The sequence below is a fragment of the Puccinia triticina genome, chromosome 1A (assembly GCF_026914185.1).
Source record: "Puccinia triticina chromosome 1A, complete sequence".
NCBI lineage: Eukaryota > Fungi > Basidiomycota > Pucciniomycetes > Pucciniales > Pucciniaceae > Puccinia > Puccinia triticina.
The window spans coordinates 6,006,929-6,026,648 of record NC_070558.1 but is presented as its reverse complement, the minus strand read 5'-3'; the positions used below and the strand labels follow the sequence as shown (position 1 = coordinate 6,026,648).

General features: G+C 42.2%; 3 protein-coding genes across 3 annotated transcripts; 1 reads left to right on the top strand and 2 right to left on the bottom strand.

Moving 5' to 3' along the window:
* Positions 1-3,272: 3,272 nt before the first annotated feature.
* On the top strand, positions 3,273-3,796 carry PtA15_1A678 (uncharacterized protein; the record flags this gene model as incomplete). The annotated part of the gene is made up of 4 exons (XM_053165730.1): positions 3,273-3,303; positions 3,366-3,502; positions 3,569-3,703; positions 3,767-3,796. The coding sequence occupies 4 exons, from the start codon at positions 3,273-3,275 to the stop codon at positions 3,794-3,796; spliced, it is 333 nt and encodes a 110-aa protein (XP_053016893.1).
* Positions 3,797-10,430: 6,634 nt separating this feature from the next.
* PtA15_1A677 (uncharacterized protein) lies at positions 10,431-11,358 on the bottom strand (the record flags this gene model as incomplete). Its single annotated transcript, XM_053165729.1, has 4 exons — positions 10,431-10,698; positions 10,760-10,857; positions 10,919-11,071; positions 11,137-11,358. The coding sequence occupies 4 exons, from the start codon at positions 11,356-11,358 to the stop codon at positions 10,431-10,433; spliced, it is 741 nt and encodes a 246-aa protein (XP_053016892.1).
* A 2,103-nt stretch (positions 11,359-13,461) lies between these two features.
* PtA15_1A676 (uncharacterized protein) lies at positions 13,462-15,890 on the bottom strand (the record flags this gene model as incomplete). Its single annotated transcript, XM_053165728.1, has 5 exons — positions 13,462-13,530; positions 13,601-13,723; positions 13,778-13,846; positions 15,620-15,751; positions 15,816-15,890. 5 exons carry the CDS (start codon positions 15,888-15,890, stop codon positions 13,462-13,464), a joined length of 468 nt encoding a protein of 155 aa, XP_053016891.1.
* Between the last annotated feature and the right edge of the window lie 3,830 nt (positions 15,891-19,720).

Here is a 19,720-nt window from a genome sequence, read left to right as displayed (position 1 = left end):
ACAATAGTAGCAGAGGAGAATATTCACGGCAAACTTACAGTTTATGGGCGGTGAATGGTCTGGGGGATCTTTTCCTGAGGGCCAAATAGGCCTCTATTTATAGAGGGGACTTCAGTGGGCATAAACACTAAGTCCTTTTCTCTCTATGGGAGTATCCTGAGGTGTAGCCGTGAACAGGGCTTGGCTGTGGGCAAATTATTTGTATTGTAATAGACTAATTTCCCTGACTCTGTCACATGACTTGTTTATAACCAATTTTCATGTGAAAGAGCTTCAGTAGAAGTCTACATAATACTTTCACGGGGTATTTTTACACAAGTAATATTACTCATTAATGTACAACAGTTTATCTTTATGTAATTTGTTTGTTTTACTACATTTTTGTATGTAATACTATTTTTGGGCGCTTTCTGGGGCCAATTCTTATTTATACAATTAGGACATGAAGGAATAGGAATAAGGGGTTACTTTGAGTGGGTGGTCCCCCTTAATTTATGATGCGGAATCTGATTCTGCAATAATAATTTAATAATTATTATTATTTACTAAGTTATTGTCTTTTGGATACTTGATGTATCTCTAAGGCTGACACTTGCCCCCTCTAAAAAGGTTAAATTCTAAATTAATTTAATCTTTGTGTTTAGAGTTCTTTAATCTTCATAGATATTTATCCGCATCTTTAATGTCCTTTTCTGGTAGCCATTCATCCTCATGAATTGGGTTCCTGTATCTTACAAGATATAATTTATCTTTCTCTCCTCTGATCTTTTTGTCTTTCAAGATCTTCTGAATTTTCTTCTCCTCTGACTCTTAAAGTGGAGGTACTTCTACTTCAGGTATTTCCTTGCGTAAAGGGAAAAATCCAGCATCTGATTCATTATAGTGTTTAAGTAAGCTTACTGGGAATATAGGATTTTTCTTTTCTAGTTCTCCATATAGTTCCACTTCTACTGCATTTGGTCCATGTGATGCTTTGACTACAAATTGACCTACAAATGCATTCCTAAGTTTCTTAGGTTCTTTAATATTAGTAAAGTTTGTAGTTGATATTAATACTAAATCTCCTATTCTGAAGCTGGGTACTGTATGCTTTTTGTCCCATTTTTTTGCTGTATTCAAATGCATTGTCCATGCTTTGTTGGGCGTGTTTTCTGGCTTTGTCCAGCATATTTTCAAAGCTTGCTGCTGTGGGGTGTACTTCTACCAAGTCCTTTTTCAAGCTGTCTTGTGGTAGTCTGGGGTTCCATCCTTTTTCTAAAATAGCTGGTGTTTTCCCTGTTGATGCATGGGTTGATGTCCTGTAGGCTAACTCTAGGGCTGGTAGTGTGACCCAGTCATGAGTGAATCCATCAGAATCTTTAAACTCTAATCCATATGCACAGAATCTTCTTAGCATGTCTTCTAAGGTCTGAATCATTCTCTCTGCTAGCCCATCTGTTTGTGGATGGTATGCTGTTGAGAAAGAGAGTTTGGTGCCAAATAAGCGGTACAATCCTCTCCATAGATCTGATGTAAATTTGGGATCCCTGTCACTGATGATGGTTTTGAATAGTCCTGTCCATGAAATCACTTGTTGCCAAATCATTATGGCTGTGTCCATAGCTGTATCATCTTTGTGACATTGTAAAAATATAGGTGTTTTGCTAAATCTGTCTACAATGACTAGACATGCATTATAGTTCTTCTTTCCTCCAGGTGGTAGTCCTGTAACCCAGTCCATGTTAACTGTTTACCATGGTCTAGTGGGTTCTTCTATTTTTATCATGTGCCAAAACCTTTTGCCTGTTGCTTTGTTTGCTCTCTAGCATCTCTCACATGTGGTGCAGTATGTGTCTACATCTTGTTGCCATGTTGGCCACCATGCTAGGTTCCTTACTCTTTCTTCTGTTCTGTCTGAAAAATGATGACCAGATGATGTACTGTCATGGCATTCATGTAGCAGTGTATTGATCAATACTCTGTCCATTACAGTTAGTACACATGTGTGTTTGGATCTGTGGTAGATGATTCCGTCAAATAGATGGAATCTTCCTTCTTGATATGATTTCTTCCATGCTGTATCCAATGCTGCAATCAGATCATCATCCTTTGAATCTGTTTTGGATAATATTTGTACTATTAATGTGCAGTTCTTGTCTTGTTTATATCTATTTCTGATTTCTTCAAAGAATTCATCTTCTAGTTCAGTAATGCTAATTCCCATAATTGGTAATTCTTCTGGTTCTTCAGGTGCCCAGGCTGGATTATCTGGTGTATTTGGTAGGGACCACCTAGAGATTCCATCTGCATTTTTATGCAATCTCCCTTCTTTATGAATTATTGTCACTAGAGAAATTGCGGCTGCGCCGCGGAACATAGCTCACGCCTGTAAACCAAGAACAGGTCCGCAGCTGGCATAGCTGACGTAAACATATCAGACATTTCCTGGAGCTATGATAGCGCAAATGGCACAGAATAAAACAGGCGAGGACCTGTCAGGAGGAGGTTGTTCCTTGCTCTAGGAATGTCACCCAGGTTTTCCTGAGTCTTGATTCCTAGATTGAACAGTGAACACAATTGTCTATAAGATGCCAACCTGCTGCCCTTCAATGGGGAACAATTTCCGTGTCCTGATTTAACTACACCTAAGTGACTCATTAAGCCAAAACCTGTTATGGGGCCTTGACTACGCGATAAGAATATGTATGTGGATTAGACGCCGCGAAGTTTCCCTGATACCTGCGTTGGGAACAGTGCGAATATCCTATGACAAGGCCACGCTGTGGGAGGGGAACAGGGGTACTCAACTGGCAGCTTTTCCGCACTTCCTGATTTAAGGTATTGAGCTATGTACTTCCAAACAGGACGAATGATGCTATGTCAACCATCGGATTGGCGTCTTGGCCAGTTCCAGAACAAATAGCCTGCTGTCCCTGCGCAACAGGTCCAACACTGACTTGATCCGGCCGAACTCGGCAACTGAAACCCCTGAACCCCTGGGTTTGGTTCAGGATAAGACTCATCCTAGGTCCTGTGAGGTCCTGTCTCAGCCAATTTTGCTTTCCTATAGAGCCTCAAAACGAAATATCTTATTTCATCTTCCGGACAAAGATTGACAAGTACCCTCCGGATCAAGATGTATGTTCAAGGCTGTGAAGTATTAGATAACATGAAGTACAATCCCTCAAATTGGACTTACGTTTTAACAGTTCCAAAACAAACTCGACGCAATAGTGATGGCAAGTTTCTGGAATACCAATCTCCAGAATACGATTTAATTTTCCATTGCAAAAATGAGCTTGGAGTTAAACCAAAACGGAGCTTGTGGATTTCCTACAGCGGCGAGCTGTTTACAAAGTGCGACGGTTGACCGATTATTGTTCTAGCTCACGTCGTCCATATCTCTGACGGACCGCCACCCGATTTCATCGAGTACTCTACCGCTGGGCCCACGGTTCAAGGAGAGATGAAGTATTTGTGCAGCGGTATACCTCCATTTGATGCGATGCTTGAGAAACCCAATGTCAGTGGGGATTGTTATGTATGCAAATCCTGGTGTTTGTTCCAGCTAACAAGAACAATTCGCTAGGCCGGAACTCTTTTCATGAAAATTCCAAAGGATATATTGGAATTTCACAAAAATCCAATACCTTTTGAATTGATGGTCTTCATCCGGGCGAAACTGATTGACGTCAAGCAAAGCCTTGATATAATTCCAGTTATGGTTAGTCAAATCCCCAGAATCAGTTCTTGATCAGTGTTGTTCATTGACCCTAGGTTGTCTCAGTGCGACTCGATGTTGCCCACAAACACTTGAGACTCAAGTTAGAACCATTGCTCCTGTGAGCCTGTGTCTCTTGTGTGACAACAGGACACAAGGAAAATGGGGGGACTCTGGTTGGATTTCTTGGGATAAAAAAATACAAACAGAGAGAGAAGAAAGAAAGAGAAGATCAGGCCTAGACTTTAAGTCTTAATTAATTGATCTGGGCTATTCTCAACCTGGAAAAGTTGGATGCCAGCTGTGGAAGGCCAAGAAAGAGTGCAACAGCCTCCACTCACAACAAGGAAACGTTGGTGGGATTCAGAAGTAGGGTTACTACTCTGCTCTGGTTTTGTAGGTCTTAACCAGAGATAACCTTTTGATCTTTTAAGATTGAAAGAGTTGAAGAAAAGAAGAAACAGTCAAGAGGAACAGAGTTTCCCTCTGGATAAGCAAGGTTCAGTGAAAAGAGTCTACTTACTGTCAATATCCTAGGCGCCTGTGACGGTAGGTATACTGGGAGCGTGGTAGTCTCTTTGGTGGTGATCCTGGGTTATCTGGGGTGTGGTTCTGGTGTGCTGAAGTCTGTGGATCCTCCAGCTGCATGGGGGATCCTGAATTCGAAAATTTTCAAAGTTGGATGACATAATCACACATGTACATGTGGTTGGGAGCGCTCAGGCACAACTACACGGGGCTGCTGCGCATGTGTGTCACAAACCACAAACTCTATGAAGGAGTAGAGATATTGTAAAGTGATCAGTGAACACTAGGGTCAAAATTGCATGAGAAATCAGAATCTGAAGTCAAAACAACCTTATGTCTTAAGGTCAAAAAGATATGAGCACATTTAGGTATAAAATGGAGATAAAAGGCAGTTTTAGGTCAACTGTGTTGACTCTAAGGCTGACAGCTCCACCCTGATATTGGCAAAACCATCATTTCAGGACTAAAGCTTTCACCCTTTTTTTGACTCCGCTTCATTACGACCTTGACCCTAGGTTGTCTCAGTGCGACTTGATGTTGCCCACAAACACTTGAGACTCAAGTTAGAACCATTGCTCCACCCTGATATTGGCAAAACCATCATTTCAGGACTAAAGCTGTCACCCTTTTTTTGACTCCGCTTCAGTACGACCTTTTTCATCAATAATTTTACTGGTCTCCGACTCCTGTATATAGATTGAGTCAACCACATGTGTCAGGCACTCAGTTAGGATCCTATCAATAATTGTTATGCATCGGATATGGTTAATTCGCAATGATGGCGCACCTACCTAATGAACCTTCAAATCGTAATTAAGAGTATAGGCAAGTATTGTTTCACCGCCTGGGGGTTTTTCATAGGACAGATTAATGTCCCTACGGCAAAACAAAACTATAATTTAAACCCTTCAATGTTCACATACATATTTATGAATTGAAATCCAAAAACACAGGTATCCTTTGTCCTGAATCAGCCTGTTATCAGAAAAGCCAAACTCTCCATTTTATGCTTGTAATTAATTGTAGAGATAGGTAAAACACCGGTATAGGTGGCTCTAGCACAGGATTTACCAGAACAAAAAATAATCCGATTTATGAGGTGAATTCACGCACTGAAGTGGAACTGGTCATGCCTTAAGTACATAACTTGGCCTCATGATCATGACCTTCAATGAAGGAACATTTAGCAAAGCTCTTGGCCTTGCCCCTGAATCAATTGCAATTCATAGGCAATCCCAGGGAGCAAGAGTATGCATACTGAGCCCTTTGTTACACAGGAAATTTTCAGGGCAAAATGTGGCACATTCCCTGGGAGCCAGACGCAACATGTAGAGAGGCATGAACTGCATACAACAGGTGTATTGGATTCCATACAACTATTCATTTTGATTAAGAATGCAGGTGGGAGGAGAGCAGGCCGATGTTTACAACATTCGTAGTGACTTGACTATCTTCTTCTGGGACATAAGCCATGGCCAATCCAGAGACAGAGGTGGCTCTTGACAACGCTACATACAATTGACCGTGCGCGAATACAGGGCGAGGCAAAAAGACCCCAACATGGTTGAGGGACTGCCCTTGGCACTTGTTGATTGTCATGGCGAATGCACAAACCACAGGAAATTGATACCTCAAAAAAGAACACCCGAATTCCATATCAGGCTCGTATTTCAGGTTGATTCAAGGTAAAGCTTGAATCTTTCCGGTCGCAGTACCAGTAAGGATCTTGACTCGGAGCACCGTCCGTTCAATATTGAGAAGTAACATTTTTGTTCCATTTGCCAAACCATTCAGGTTCCGGAGCAGAACTAACGGCTGTCCAACCTTTAACTCTAATTTATGTTCTGGAAAGTTTGGGATGTCTACCTTGTTCAGGTATTCTTCCGGGACCGCCTTCTCAGTTGAGTCCGTCATTTGATCTATCAATGTGGATATGAAGAGTTCCCCAGGGAGTAGTTTAAGACATTGCTTATTGATTGTCTTGACGTACTTATTCAGAGGAGTAATTATGGCTTGGTTCTTGTAGTAACCAGTGAGGAACTGGTCAGAGAATGGCTGTTCCTGCACGGTCAACTGCCCATAAATGAATTGGATGATATCTGATGATAAGGCCGGAATAGAATAATTCCTGAAAAGAGTACCAAAGCGCAAAGGGATTTGATCGACCAAGTCCTTCTGTATAGTACCTTCTCCTATGTTCAGTTGCCATTTATTAAACTGAATGGAACCTTGTTCAAGTGGCTGGTCCCCTGGGCCCAATAAGCGAATGTTGCGTCTCAAGTGGAATTTTTTGACATTCTTCCATAGCGGGGATTTTAACATGCACAATTTGCTCTGGGACAGGATATCACCCATTTTGACGACTGGCAGTGTTTGACAAAAATCACCACCAAAGATGACACTAACTCCTCCAAAAGGAATGTCCTGTTTCTTCAGCTCTCGAAAGCTTCTATCAACAGCTTCAACAGACAGACGATTTTGCATGGATATCTCATCCCAAATAATGATATCAACTTGGGATAATTCTTGTCGAAGAGCCGAACGCGGCTCCCAAACGCAGAGCAATGTGGAATTGATTTTCAGGGGAATTTTAAACCGGGCGTGGGCAGTGGTCGCTTTGTGGAGAGCTAAGGAAGCAATTCCAGAGGAGGCGACAGCTGCAATGGTGATTCCTCTGCAGTTGAAATAGTTAATCAGGGTGTTGAGGACAAACGTCTTGCCGGTTCCGCCAGGTCCGTCAATGTAAACCATCCAAGACTCTTTTCTGTTTGCTTGTTTGATTATGTCATCCACAATAAATCGTTGGTCAGCGGTAAGCTTTGTGTAGTTGTTTTTGTAAATTTCGGCATGGGTATAAATCGACAATTGCTCCGGCGCAAAGACCCGAGCGAATTCAGGCCATAGAGTACGGTCGGTTCCCACAATTCCAACGTCGTCAAGCAGCTTTGAATTTTTTTTCAACTGTGTTTCTATATTGAATTTTGTTAAAGCGACGCAGTTCTTGCTACTGGGAACAATGCCTCCAGGGCTAAGTCTCAAGCAGTACTTTGAATCGTCGCCTAATACATCGATGAACTGGGCCGTTGAGGGTTGGCCGGAGGACTGTGAACCAACATGATGCAGAACAGAGCCCTTAAACCTGCACCCAACATCCATAGAGAAGCTTCTTGGATACAGGTAGCGTAGTGTTCGTCGGACGCGAGTAGACCTAGACCTTCTGCGGCAGCTCGGAATGTCAAATGCTGTACACCCCCAACGGTTTGAAGGTGTTGAGAACTCTTAGGGCCTGGCACATTTAGAAGAAGAAGTCTCAAGTAGTACCGCTCTCCCTCTGAAACGTTCGCAAAATAAATTCGTCCGACAGCGTCTGACGTGTAAGCTCGTGGTTTCCATTGCTTATCCTTAGTCCAGACAAAGTACTTTGGCATGTCTTGGTAGAGACAGTCCCTAGCAAATACACCGAGGCCTTGAACATCTGTATTACAAATGGCGTAAAACTCAGTCAAGGTGGTACGCTCGGCTTTTCCGCTCTGAATTGATTCTCTGGCTTTCTTCTTGGATATATAATAAATCGTCTGTTGATTATCAAGGTGGACCGCTAATTGTTGAACCATGGGTGACCTGCCATTCATCGGGAACTGGAATAGACAATAGGTGGCTAAGGAACAAAGCGAGGTCAGTGGCGGCTGGCTGATGAATCAGGCAAGAAAAACGAATTCACGCACCTTTGCATGGGCCGATGTACCGCCCATTAATAAACTTTTGAATTTCATCGCCATCCATAAGCTTCATCAAGGCCCTGTTGACGCCCTTGCATATATATTTGAAGAGGTACTTCATAGCACGTATCGAAAATGGGATTTTGACATTAATATGGCAGTCATATTTGAGGAGAAGGAATTTAGTATAAGGGACGACGTGGCCGTTATGGAACTCAGTGCCACCCTTTCTGACATTTTGCCCGTTGTCCCGTCTGCAATAATCGGGATATGCGTCGTCCGTCAATTCTGTGGAGGGGCGGAAAGGTTTTGGGAACCCATATTTTCACATGTCATTTTTCCAACAATTGGAACTGTCCGTGCAGGGCCCGTGTAACATATTCTGTGTAACGATTTTGTACAATCGAGGTTCCTTGACAGGATCCTGAATCTCAGCTGAGATCAGCGAGTCTATCTGTTCAGGCGTCTTAGGGATGTCTGGGGTCCGCATCATTGCCATAATGTGGGCATGTGGGAGGCCGCGTTTCTGAAATTCAATAGTAAAAACGTTCGCTTTCACTCGGCCTAGACAATCTTACTTGAGCAGGTCTTTGAGTAGCAATACAAACTTGCTAAAGAAAACCCTAGTGACTAAATCAGGCCTATCACTCGCGTCTTGACCCGGTTTCAAGGCTTCTTGAATTTCCTTCCATCTCGGATTGGCAGTCATGGTGATAAACAGAGAAGGGGGCCCGAATTTGCGGACGATTGCCATAGCGTCTTGGTAAAGCTGTATCATATTTTGTGGGGAACCTGCAAATGTAGATGGCAGAACAACCCGGCATCCATCTATGTCCTGTTCATTCATCAAGGATTTGGCCGCTTCTCGATACATTGCTGCTTTCAAATTGCCTTGATGATGAAACACCCAATTGAGTCGAGAACGTTCGACGCATATGTACATGTCAACGATGATTTCTTGGAACAGTGCCTTCCTGTGAAGAATGACGGAAAATTGACCGTCTTTCTCAAAACACATAGTTGCGTACCATTCGCACTGAGTTATTTCTCGAACTGTTACAAGAAATGTAAATAAGTCTGAACAATATCGAGATGAAGTTAGATTTACTGACAGGTGTCGGGAATCACATAATCCTTCAGCCAACCCCGTTCCCCAAAAGGGAAAAAGATAGGATAGCGAAGCGCCAAATATCCTGGAAACAAGTCTGTGACGTACCGCACGCCTCCGCCATGGGTGTGCAATGCTACGTCGCGTTTGCCAATCTTTTCTTCATCGTAACAGTCCAAGATGTAAGCTATTTCATTTACTTTGGGCCGGTTGTATGTGTTAGGATTCAGGGCTGGATGATCCAAAGCCCTCAGAACAAAAGTTGCTGCCGGATTTTGATCTAATTGTTGCGAAATAGTTCGGTAGAATTTTGCGTAGGAGTTATTGGTGGAAATGAAGTTTTGTATTTGATTTAAGATCTTGAAATTGACTTCAGCCCCGCATTTGTGTCGACGCATCCCAGTTTCCTTGTCGTTGTCTCCGCCAACCACGTATATTTGAGAGTACTGAGCATTTGCTTTGGTGCCAGGGTGATCCTCCGGTAAATTATGGAATAAAGCACCTTTGACTTTGAAGGTGTAAACACCGCGCTGTCCCTGAACAGAGTGATCAACTTCAGCTCCGAGCGATGCAAAGGCCAGACCATTATTGTAATTCCGGATCTGGTGTTGAAAACATTTCAAGCCTAAGAACAGAAAACGCATCAGGCTTGAATAAGATATAGAACGTTTTCGGAGATGAACATTTGTCTTGGCCCTGTAGCAGTTCCTTCAAGAACAAGGGGTAATCGGCTCCACTGTAGGTGACCGGAACCTCAACCTGGCCTTTCTGACAACACATGGAATACGCTGCACGCTCCACGTCTTTTCCTGGGCCAGTTCTTTCACATTTCCAATGAAGCGCCAAACATTTAATACAAATGTCAGTGTATGATCCTAAGTAGTTAGGCATTTCGTCTTTGGAGTGTTTCAATAAATATTCTTCGTTGTTCAAGTCCGGTGAGGGTACGGCAAGTCCTCTGGGAGGAGGCATGGCACTCGCTGATTGCAGCAGAAAGGAATAACAGAGCTGGAGTCAAAAAATATGGGCGGACAGTACAGCTTAAGGGAGCAGGCTCAGGGGACTTGAAAAAACACAGGTAATGATTTTTAGGCAGGAATCGACATTGAATTGTTTCAGGTTCTGTACTAAATGACCTGCACAGTTGCTCAACCCTGCATCTGACAAGTATCATTGCAGGATGGACATATTACAGGGGTTAATGAAGGTAAACGCAAGGGGTTTTGTAAGCAGTGGTCGTTCAGACTAAAGTGGAAATTAGGAAGAGAGAGGATAACAGGATTCAAGCTAAGTTACAGGTATAGAAAAGGACTATTGGATGAGAGAAAAGTAAATGCGATAAGCAAGTTACGGATCCATGGCATTATTCAGGGAGTTAGCTCTTTGAGACTTCCGGAACTACGGGCATTGTGTCTGCCGGCGAGCACAGGTCCTTTTTGGCACGCTTAGCGTCAGCCAGGATATCTTTCCTAGTCCTCTTTTTGGAGGCTGTGCTGAGGACGGTCTTGTAATAATTCTGGGAATTACCTTTGCCAGTGACAGGAGCTGATTCAGAAGTGGGCAAGTTGTGACTGACCGCCTCGGCTTTGTCGTTGATCTGAATCGGTTTCGAACTGGTACTGCCCCGGTCTTCTAATGAGATCCTGTTGTGGTGAAATATTTCAATTAGATCATCAGAAAAAAATGAGAGACGTGTTGACGTACAATCCAGGACGCTGGCGGACCGGGAGAGTTTTGCCAGGGGCCAGATTCTGAAGTGATCCGCTGGTTTGATGACCGGAAGCAATCGAGACAGCTATGGTCTGGGGGTGGGTCATATCAGGTCGGTAATTGCGGGACAACCTTAGGTTATGAAATACTTACATTGATAGTCCACATAAATTTATCTTTGTCATAGCCGCAGATGTTTCCAGAGAGGAGCACTTCGCGTCCAAGTTGGAACAGGCCAAAGGTATTGGCCAAGTTTTTGCGCCCACTGACTTTGTATTGCGCCTTGAACTGTGTTTGTTGCTTACTCTGAAAAGATACAGAGTCAGCCACCAAGAGGGTTAATGTATGAGAATCGTATACATCCGACTCACCAAAGGGTCATAGTCCAAATGTTGGAGGGTCACAATTAGATTTTTAATGGTGCCGTTTGCAAGGTCTTCTGAAACTTCGCGTTTGCCAATGACGATTCCAAATCCAACAACGGAGCATTTTTTGGCGAATTTAATAGAACAGGTTTTGGATTCACCAACATCTAAGGTCAGGTCAGCATGGAAATGGAATACGGGCGTAACGTTCGAGTTTGGCGCAATCATTTTTCCAGATACTATGTAAACTCCGTTTTTGATTAATGCTGAGATAGCGGAGCCGTAGCCGCATAACTTAACTAAAAGATTTTTTTCTTCTCAAGATTTGGGATCGGTGTAAGCGATGGAAGTGGAGTAGAACAGTTGGCCATAGCTCAATCCAGGAGCGATTTTTTGATCAAGCTACAGGGAAGTGAAACAATGATTATAAATGATGAATTGGTATCAAAACGAGGAAGAGGAATCAATGGAGGCACACCATCTCGAATATATTGACAGGAGTTTGGGTTTGCATAGGGTGACTGAGCCGCTTTTGAGCAGCCATAATTGAAACACGCGGGGTTTTTTTTATGTGGTGTGATGGAAGAATGAAAGAGATGGCTAAATGAAGCAGAGTAAGCTGTTTCTGGGTGAGTAGAAGTATATATAGCGTGTTGGTTGATGGCAGCGACTGAGGTGAGGAGACATTCAGGTGAAGAGTCATCGACTATTTATAATAGATAGTGCCGATGCATTCTGTATGGATGGTGATGGAGAGGGTTCCGTTCCGGGACAGGAAATTAGATTGAGTATGAAAGGTGTATGTTTCCGGAACAAAGGTTGGCGTTGCTGGTCGGTCAAACTGAGGCTGAGTGTGAGGTAGAGTGAAGCAAGTTGACATAAAAGGCCGATTAAAGTAATATTACGGGTTACAAGCTAAGGAATCAGTTGAGTGGTAATGGTTGCTAGGGTATACGGATAAGGTTTAAGGCGGCAGACGCCGAATAATCTTCTGTAAGGGCAGGTAACTTAGCGGGAGGATGGGAACGGAATTGTTGTGGTGATGTGTTACCGAGTTCTGCAAATAGAATGTTGTTATATTTGTATTTGAGTGGATTGAGCAGGTTTGATCCTGGAACAAGAAATCATATCATGGCGGAGTCATTGTTTGATTTTCTAGCAATCCGAAAGCGCGGTTTAAGTACCACTCCGGTCGTGCATCCATGACTGGATTAAGGAACTTGGCGATGTACATGATAACGTTTTAATCCCATGTTTAGGAACATTATATGTCGATGCTTTCTAAGCGTTTGACAATTGGCTATGCTGGTTTTGGGTATATGGAATTTTGGCTAATAAGAGAAGACTTGAACAGTGGGGGCCCGGAGTAAGTAATGCACTGGTCCTGTATCCGGCGGAGGATCCAGAATCTGCTTAGATTAGCTCTTCATGGCGATGCTTAGCAATTTTGTAAGTCAATGCAATCTGACATGTTGTGCAGTTACTATTCTGGTTTCTGTGTATGCAATGAACTCGATTAGGTGTGTAGTTGTGAGTGAAGGATGTTTGTCTGATTAGGGATTCGCAGCGTAAGAAACGTAGAATTTCTTGCCAAGAGAATTGCGACTGGGGAGTTATGCTTGAGAGAATAACAATGACAGTGGGTCTTTGATTGACAGGGCTCATGTGCTGATTTAGTCATGCATGGTTTGAGACAAAAGAGATTGAATTCTTTGCGGAGCAATGACTCTGGGGGTACAGAGGTACATAACTCAATATTTATTGTGCATTAGCTCTGGGGACGAGATAAGTAAATTTCAACTTGGAACCGTGTCCCGCTATGAATCATGTGCAGGACGAGCCCAAGAATTGGATTACTGTCTAGCAAATATGTACACACTGCTTAGATTATGTCTTCATGGCGATGCTTAGCAATTCCGAGTAGTTATGTCTGAGCAATAACAATGACAGTGGGTCATTGGTTGACATGGCTCTTGTGCTGATTTATTGATGCATGGTTTGAAACGAAGGGGACTGAAATGTTTGCGGGCAATGACTCTGGGCATACAGAGGAACATAACTCATTACTTATTGTGGACTGGCCCTGGGGAACGGGAAAAGTATATTGCAACTTGAAACCGTGTCCCCATGAATTATGTGCAGAAGGAGATCATGAATCGGATTACTATCTAGAAAATATGTACACACATGTTTTGAAAAGCGTAGAAGAGATGAAGGATAATATTGAACAGGAAGGTTTAATTTGTGTTTCTGAATAATGAAATACAGGTTGCGTTTGTAGCTTGTGGAGGTATAGAATCATAGGCAGGTTTATGGTTGTATTATTCTACTTTAAGGACGAGTTTCGAGACCTTTGGCACTGATGTGAAGAGAGAGCTTGTAATCAAACATATGTGTGACCTGGTCAGGAAGAGGTTATGATGAGATTTGTCTGTATGAGTAATCATTGATGACAATGGTGGGGACTGACTTTGAGCTGGATTATTCCGTTACTTGTTTTGGTGATGTAAGCGTGGACATGGTAAACGTTGTTGAGGTCCAGGGCAAGGGGATGGCTTTGAACAGGTTGAAATTCACAGACAAAGACGGAGGACTTTGAAAACATGTCAGCTTAGTTGCGTACCATTGATGTTGAGAAATAACTAACATTTTCAGCTTCAGGGTCGAGTGCTAAGATTTGTGGGTACTGTTGAATAACTTTCAAATCACCGATGAGCTGTGGAAAAGGTAAGTTTCTGAATTGCTGCGGTATATCAAAATGGTACGACGAAGCATAACAGTGAATTCTGATCTTGGTAGTGTTATGAACAGCTGTAGCTTTGCCTTCAAATACCAGCCATGATGCAGAATCGGGAGCAGTACCACGAGGAGCTGAGGTAAAGATGTTGAAATGAAGATTGGAGAGAGGAAAAATGCTTTTAGACGTGGAGCTCCAGGGTGTGGCATCTATGATTTTAAATATTTTGTTACTGCTGAGTTGCGGGGAATCTGGCACAAATGTGAAACTGCGGATGACAACCATAACAAAGGATGATCAATGAGGAACCGGGATGAGGATTGGCTAAAGAGATTGCTCAGGTGTTTTATTTATAACGTGAGCAGAGTAATGACATTGGGGACAATAAGGTCTAGCCGGAATTGGAAATGGGGAGCGGCATCTCTGCGGTCGGGAAGAGTACCATTGAGGCAATGGACGGAAATAGTTTGGATAGATGAGGAGTACTGCCCATGGAGATGAAATGAGACATTGCAATGCTCAACACAACCCAATAGTCGACGTGTTGAGAATGTTGTAGACTTTGGTGCAACGACCAGTATAACTGATCCGGTCCGGCTAAGGAATAAAAAAACTTTAATCACGGAGTTCGCATATGAGCGTAGGCGCCGGGATGAAACAAACCTCAACATATACGTATTGCGGCTCAATGCGTGGGATTCGGCCTGTTAATAGTACGCGGCTGGTAATGACCAGTTGAGGGTTGATTTTCGTGATGTCAAAGATATTGGGATTTGGCAACAGGATAAGATCCGGTTGCTAGAAAAGAAATAAGTTTAGGAATAGATGTACAGGTTTTGGGATAAAGTGTTGCTTTACGTTTATTTCACCGGATAAGGTACCCATGAGACGGGGGGAAATTGATAGGATTTTAATCCATGCGCTAATCTTGGGATAGGCCATGGATCTTAGACATGGGGGAATTGGTTGTTGTGGAAGAGGTACAAAGGTTTTTGGCTCCACGTCGGGGTTTGTTGCGGAATTAAACAAAGGGCTGAGAGGTTTAATTTGTTTTTCAGACATAAGGGGTGGTTTTCTCTCTGGCTTCAATTGGAGAGTGTGAGGTTGATTGTAAAGGGAGGTACGGTTTGAGACAAACCGGTTTAAAAGGAAGAAGATGGTTAAGAGGAGGCCGGAGTTGGTAGCGGCAAGGGAGCGCTAACGCTGAGCAAGTTGAAATAGACGCGGGCCATTTATGGATGAGATGTGGCATGACAGTAGATTGTATAGGAGGAGGGGTAATGAGCCAGGTGTGATTCGGAATGTGTGAACCAAACAGGAAACTATCCTGGGCTCATGTGGCAAGGGGATGATCTTGGTAGAGGAAAATTGGTCCATCACCCTTGCTTTCAGAAAGGAGTAGATTTTTAAATTTTTGCATTGGTAAGTGGATAGTACAACTGAGAAAATTCTACGCTTTTGGAAGCAACAGGAAGGTAAAAAATCGACTGAGAATGATGGAAACAATAAGTCTAGGACTGATTGATGGTATAAGGTTCTTGTACTATGAATTGGATAACTATGTTTGATGAGGAGAATGGGGTATTGTGTTTTTACAAAGAACGGGACCAAAGATTGTAAGAATGAGGAGCCTGCCATGTAGAACAGAGGTGTATAGAATGTACCCATGTAAGGGAGGTAATGGGTAGATGAGTCTGGTGACTGGTTCTAAGAACACATGAGTAGGTCATATGTAGATGTGTAAATACTTACTATTATATGGAGGCTTTGTACTTTGAGACCGGCGATGATACCAGAGAAATTGATGAGGTTGGAGGGCTTGAGTTGATTCCTGGTGTCTTGATTAACTTTGGGACAGAGGTGGAGGACAAATCGGGGACCTTTCTGAAATGCGGAATGTAACTTTAGAGTGTAAAGAGATGATATGTGGAGGATTGACAATTCTTACAACGCCAGTATCTGGTGAATACGCGTAGATCTGTTGCGATATGGTCAAGATATATAAGCAGCCTTGGATTGCCATGTCGGTGTTCAATGGATCAGCAATAGCTGTGGCTGAGACCCATTTATTGGTTGGGACAATTATGTCAAGAGTGAGACGTGAGTGCTTTATGGATGATAGATCAAGGATCCCAATGAACAATAGATAGGAGCCAGGGATTGCGGATATTTCGGCAGTCTGGCAGAGCTTGATCTTATACAGAGGATGTAAGATTGGTGTTGTGGAGTGATGGGTATCGACTGCATTTTTGGCATATAGAAATAAAAGGAATTGGTTCCGAGAAGGGACATGGCGGAGGGACAACAAAGGAATAATAGCCCTAACAGTAGGTGGAGGGATCTGTGGAGGAGTCAGCATAGCTGTGTAAAATTTTGGGCTGGAAGACAATGGTTGTCCGTGGAGGTTGCGATCAAGCTTAGAGCTTTCATATTTATAAGGTGAGAAAAGAATAAATATTCCGACTTTTTGAGTTAGAGGAGGATGAATGGCAGCAGAATTGAGTGTTGAGGGGTTTGGCTGGAGGAGAGTCGGGGTAAGAAACGGAGCCGTAGAGGTCAGGAATGTGAGATTTACGGCCGGTACAGTAAATTTAGGTTTCATTGTTTTGGTGGTGTGGTGAATGAATAATTTCCGGTCCCAGTCTTGAAAAGGAGGAGGATTCCGAGCAAAGAGAAATATTTACAGTAGCTAATTGGAATTGGATGCGTGATAAGATCAAATATCCGGATAAGGGACGTGGAACCTGTTGGTTTTATCTGACAATGTTGAAAATAATGGATGGCACGACTTCGAATCTCCAGAATAAGTTGAGGTTTGTTGGATAAGGAAATAATAAGAGATGAAGAGGTCTAAAAGTTGAGAATGGTGGATGGCACGACTTCGAATCTCCGGAATAAGTTGAGGTTTGTTGCATCTGGGAATATATTTAATGAAGAGGTCGTGAGGAATTTGAATCAGGTAGTATTCCTCATAGATTATGGTATATTTGGTTGGAATCGGATGAAGCATCCGTTAAAGAACAATGGAGGGAGCAATGAGCTGAGGCGTACAATAGAAATGGAGCACAGTAGTTAATGCAGTTACGTGCAATGATGTTCTGAGCGAATGGTTTTGAAGGGTATAAATAGAGGGCCTTGATGTGGATAAACGGATCAAGGCTCCGGAGTTTCAGACTCGCTATGGAAGCCTTCAGTATGGGGAAACTCTGCATTTTTTTTTTTGAGGAACTGGGAAATCTCTTTTTGGGATGTTACCTCTATATACTTGAATGGATATCTGCCATCTAAGCATGTGTCTGTTAGAGGTTTTCATGTTAATGAGTGATTTTAGTGCAATACAGTCTGTGATGACATCAAACACACTTCCATCTAGATAATAGTGGAGTTTCTCTAGGGCCCAGACTAAACATAGGCATTCTAGTTGACTTGCTCCATAGCGTGCTTCAGTTTTCTTGAGTTGTCTGGATATGAAACAAATGGGACCTTCTACTGGTTTATCATTGATGATTTGTAATTGATGGAGGGCTGCTCCTAGTCCTTCCATTGAGGCATCAACATATAACACAAAAGGTTTCTTGAAATCTGGCATTAATAATAGAGGTGCTCTAGTCAGATGTTCTCTTATTTTAGTAAATGCCATGTGTCTTTCTGTGGTCATTTCAAAGGCAGTATCATTGGAAGCTATTTCATACAAGCTTTTGGCCATAGCTGCATAGCCTTCTAGGTGTTGTCTGTAGTAGCTTGCAAACCCAAGAAAGCTCTGCATTTCTTTTTTGTTTGTTGGTGCTGGCTTCTGTAGTAATGCTGCTACTTTATTCTGGTCTATGCATAATGCTAGTCCTGAAACTACATGTCCAAGTGCTTTAATTTCTGCAAATCCAAATGCACATATCTTTAGTGAAATTTTCATGTTAACATTAATTATTTTTGTTAGAACTAGTTCTATTCTACTCATATGGTCTTCCCATGTTTCAGAGCATATAATTATGTCATCTATGTATATAATTAGCCATCTCAGTCCAAGTTCTTCACAGAAGATGGTATTCATCATTCTTTGGAAATGTGATGGGGCATTTTTAATTCCAAAAGGCATTCTGAGGTATTCTTAAACACCTTTATGTGTTATAATTCTCAGGTATTTTCTTGCACATTCTGTTACTACATTCTGATAAAATCCTTTTAAAGCATTAATACTTGTAATGTACTTTGCTTTGGCTAGATTTGTCAGTGTCTCCTGTATCCTTGGTATAGGATATCTAGCTGGGACTGTGTAGGTGTTCAGTGCACGGAAATCTCCTACCATGCGTGATTTGCCCTTATGGTAGGTTATGATTACTGGTGTGGTTATTTCCACTTCTTCATTGTGCCCCACTTTTCTAAGGACATTAAGCCTTACTAACTCATCCAGGTGTTTTGCAAGCTCTTCTCTTTCTCTAGGGCTTGCTGGGTAAGCTGGTCTCCTTAGCAAAGGTGGGTAGGGGCGCTCAATATTTAATGTAATGTCCACTTCGTGGCCTATGACTGCCCCTAATGGTTCTTTATCTGATGCAAATGCATTTTTGTTCTTATACAGCATGTTGTGTAACTGTAATAGTTGATCTACACTCACTTTATCATTAAAATTAGCTTCTGATAGTTGTTCTCTTCCAAATGTCTCTTTTTCTTCATCCTGTATTTCTACTTGCTCTACAGGTAAAGGTTCTTTGGATTTGAATAGGAATTTTTTCTTTTTATTGTCATTCCCAATAGTAAAGTATCTTTCTCTGCTATTGGTTATGTCAAAGCCATAGATATTTAAGTAGTCATTTCCTAATATGAAGTGTTTACTTACTGCATCCTCTATCACAATGAATTCAACTGTCATTCTGACTGATCCTGTTGGGTGAAGGATTATTATTGGGCATTCAAATACTCCTATTGGCTTCATGGTACTGCTGGCACTATTTATTCTTTCTTTTCCTAGTGGTAAAAGGACATCTCTGTAGTCTGGGCATAATTTTCTCAAGTATGTCTCAGGTACTACTGAGCAATATGCACAACTGTCAAGTAACATTTCTGCTTCTCTCCCATTAAACAGTATATGTGTAATGTTGATTTTACCAGCTGTGTAGCCTTTCCCTCTTGTAGGTTTGGTTTTCCTCAGTCTGGCTTCCTGGATATTTCCTATAGGTTGTCCAGGAAGCCATGCTTGTGGTAAATTGTGCTCTGTTTCTGTGTCTGTCACTTCTATGTCTATATTGATCATATTACAAGACCCTGCTGAAACTGATGACCCATCATCATGTGTTTCTTCTGTGTCTGATTGAGTCTTTTCTTCAGCTGTGTCTTCTGCCTCTATTTCAACATTGTTAATGTTTTTCTTTGGGTGAGGGCAGTTTGGTGAAGTGTGTCCCATCTTACTACAGTTGTAGCACTTCTTATCCTTCTGATAAGTCTGGTCTTTTGAAGTAGATGGTTTTTTCTCTTCTGTTTTCTCATTTTTATCTCCTTGATACCTAGGCTTATATCTTCTGCCAATGCGTGTACGTGTAGTTATATCTTCTAAAGTGTTAACTATATCTTCAGTACTTGCATTGTAGGGTAGTCTACTTTTAATGGCATGCTCTAGATCTCCTCCACATTTTTTGAGGATTCTCAGGTGGACTTCATTGTCTGTTAAATTGGGCCAAATGGCTTTCAATCTATCTTTCTGAGATATTACCCATTTAAGTGGATTTGTCTTTTTCAATATCAAAGGTGCTCTCATCAAATTTATTTTCAATTTTGAAGCTCCATGCTGGACTTCCCCATTTGCTGTTAATTTGTTCTTTCCACCATTCCCAAGATTGTTTGCCATTAGTTGAGCGTAGGTCT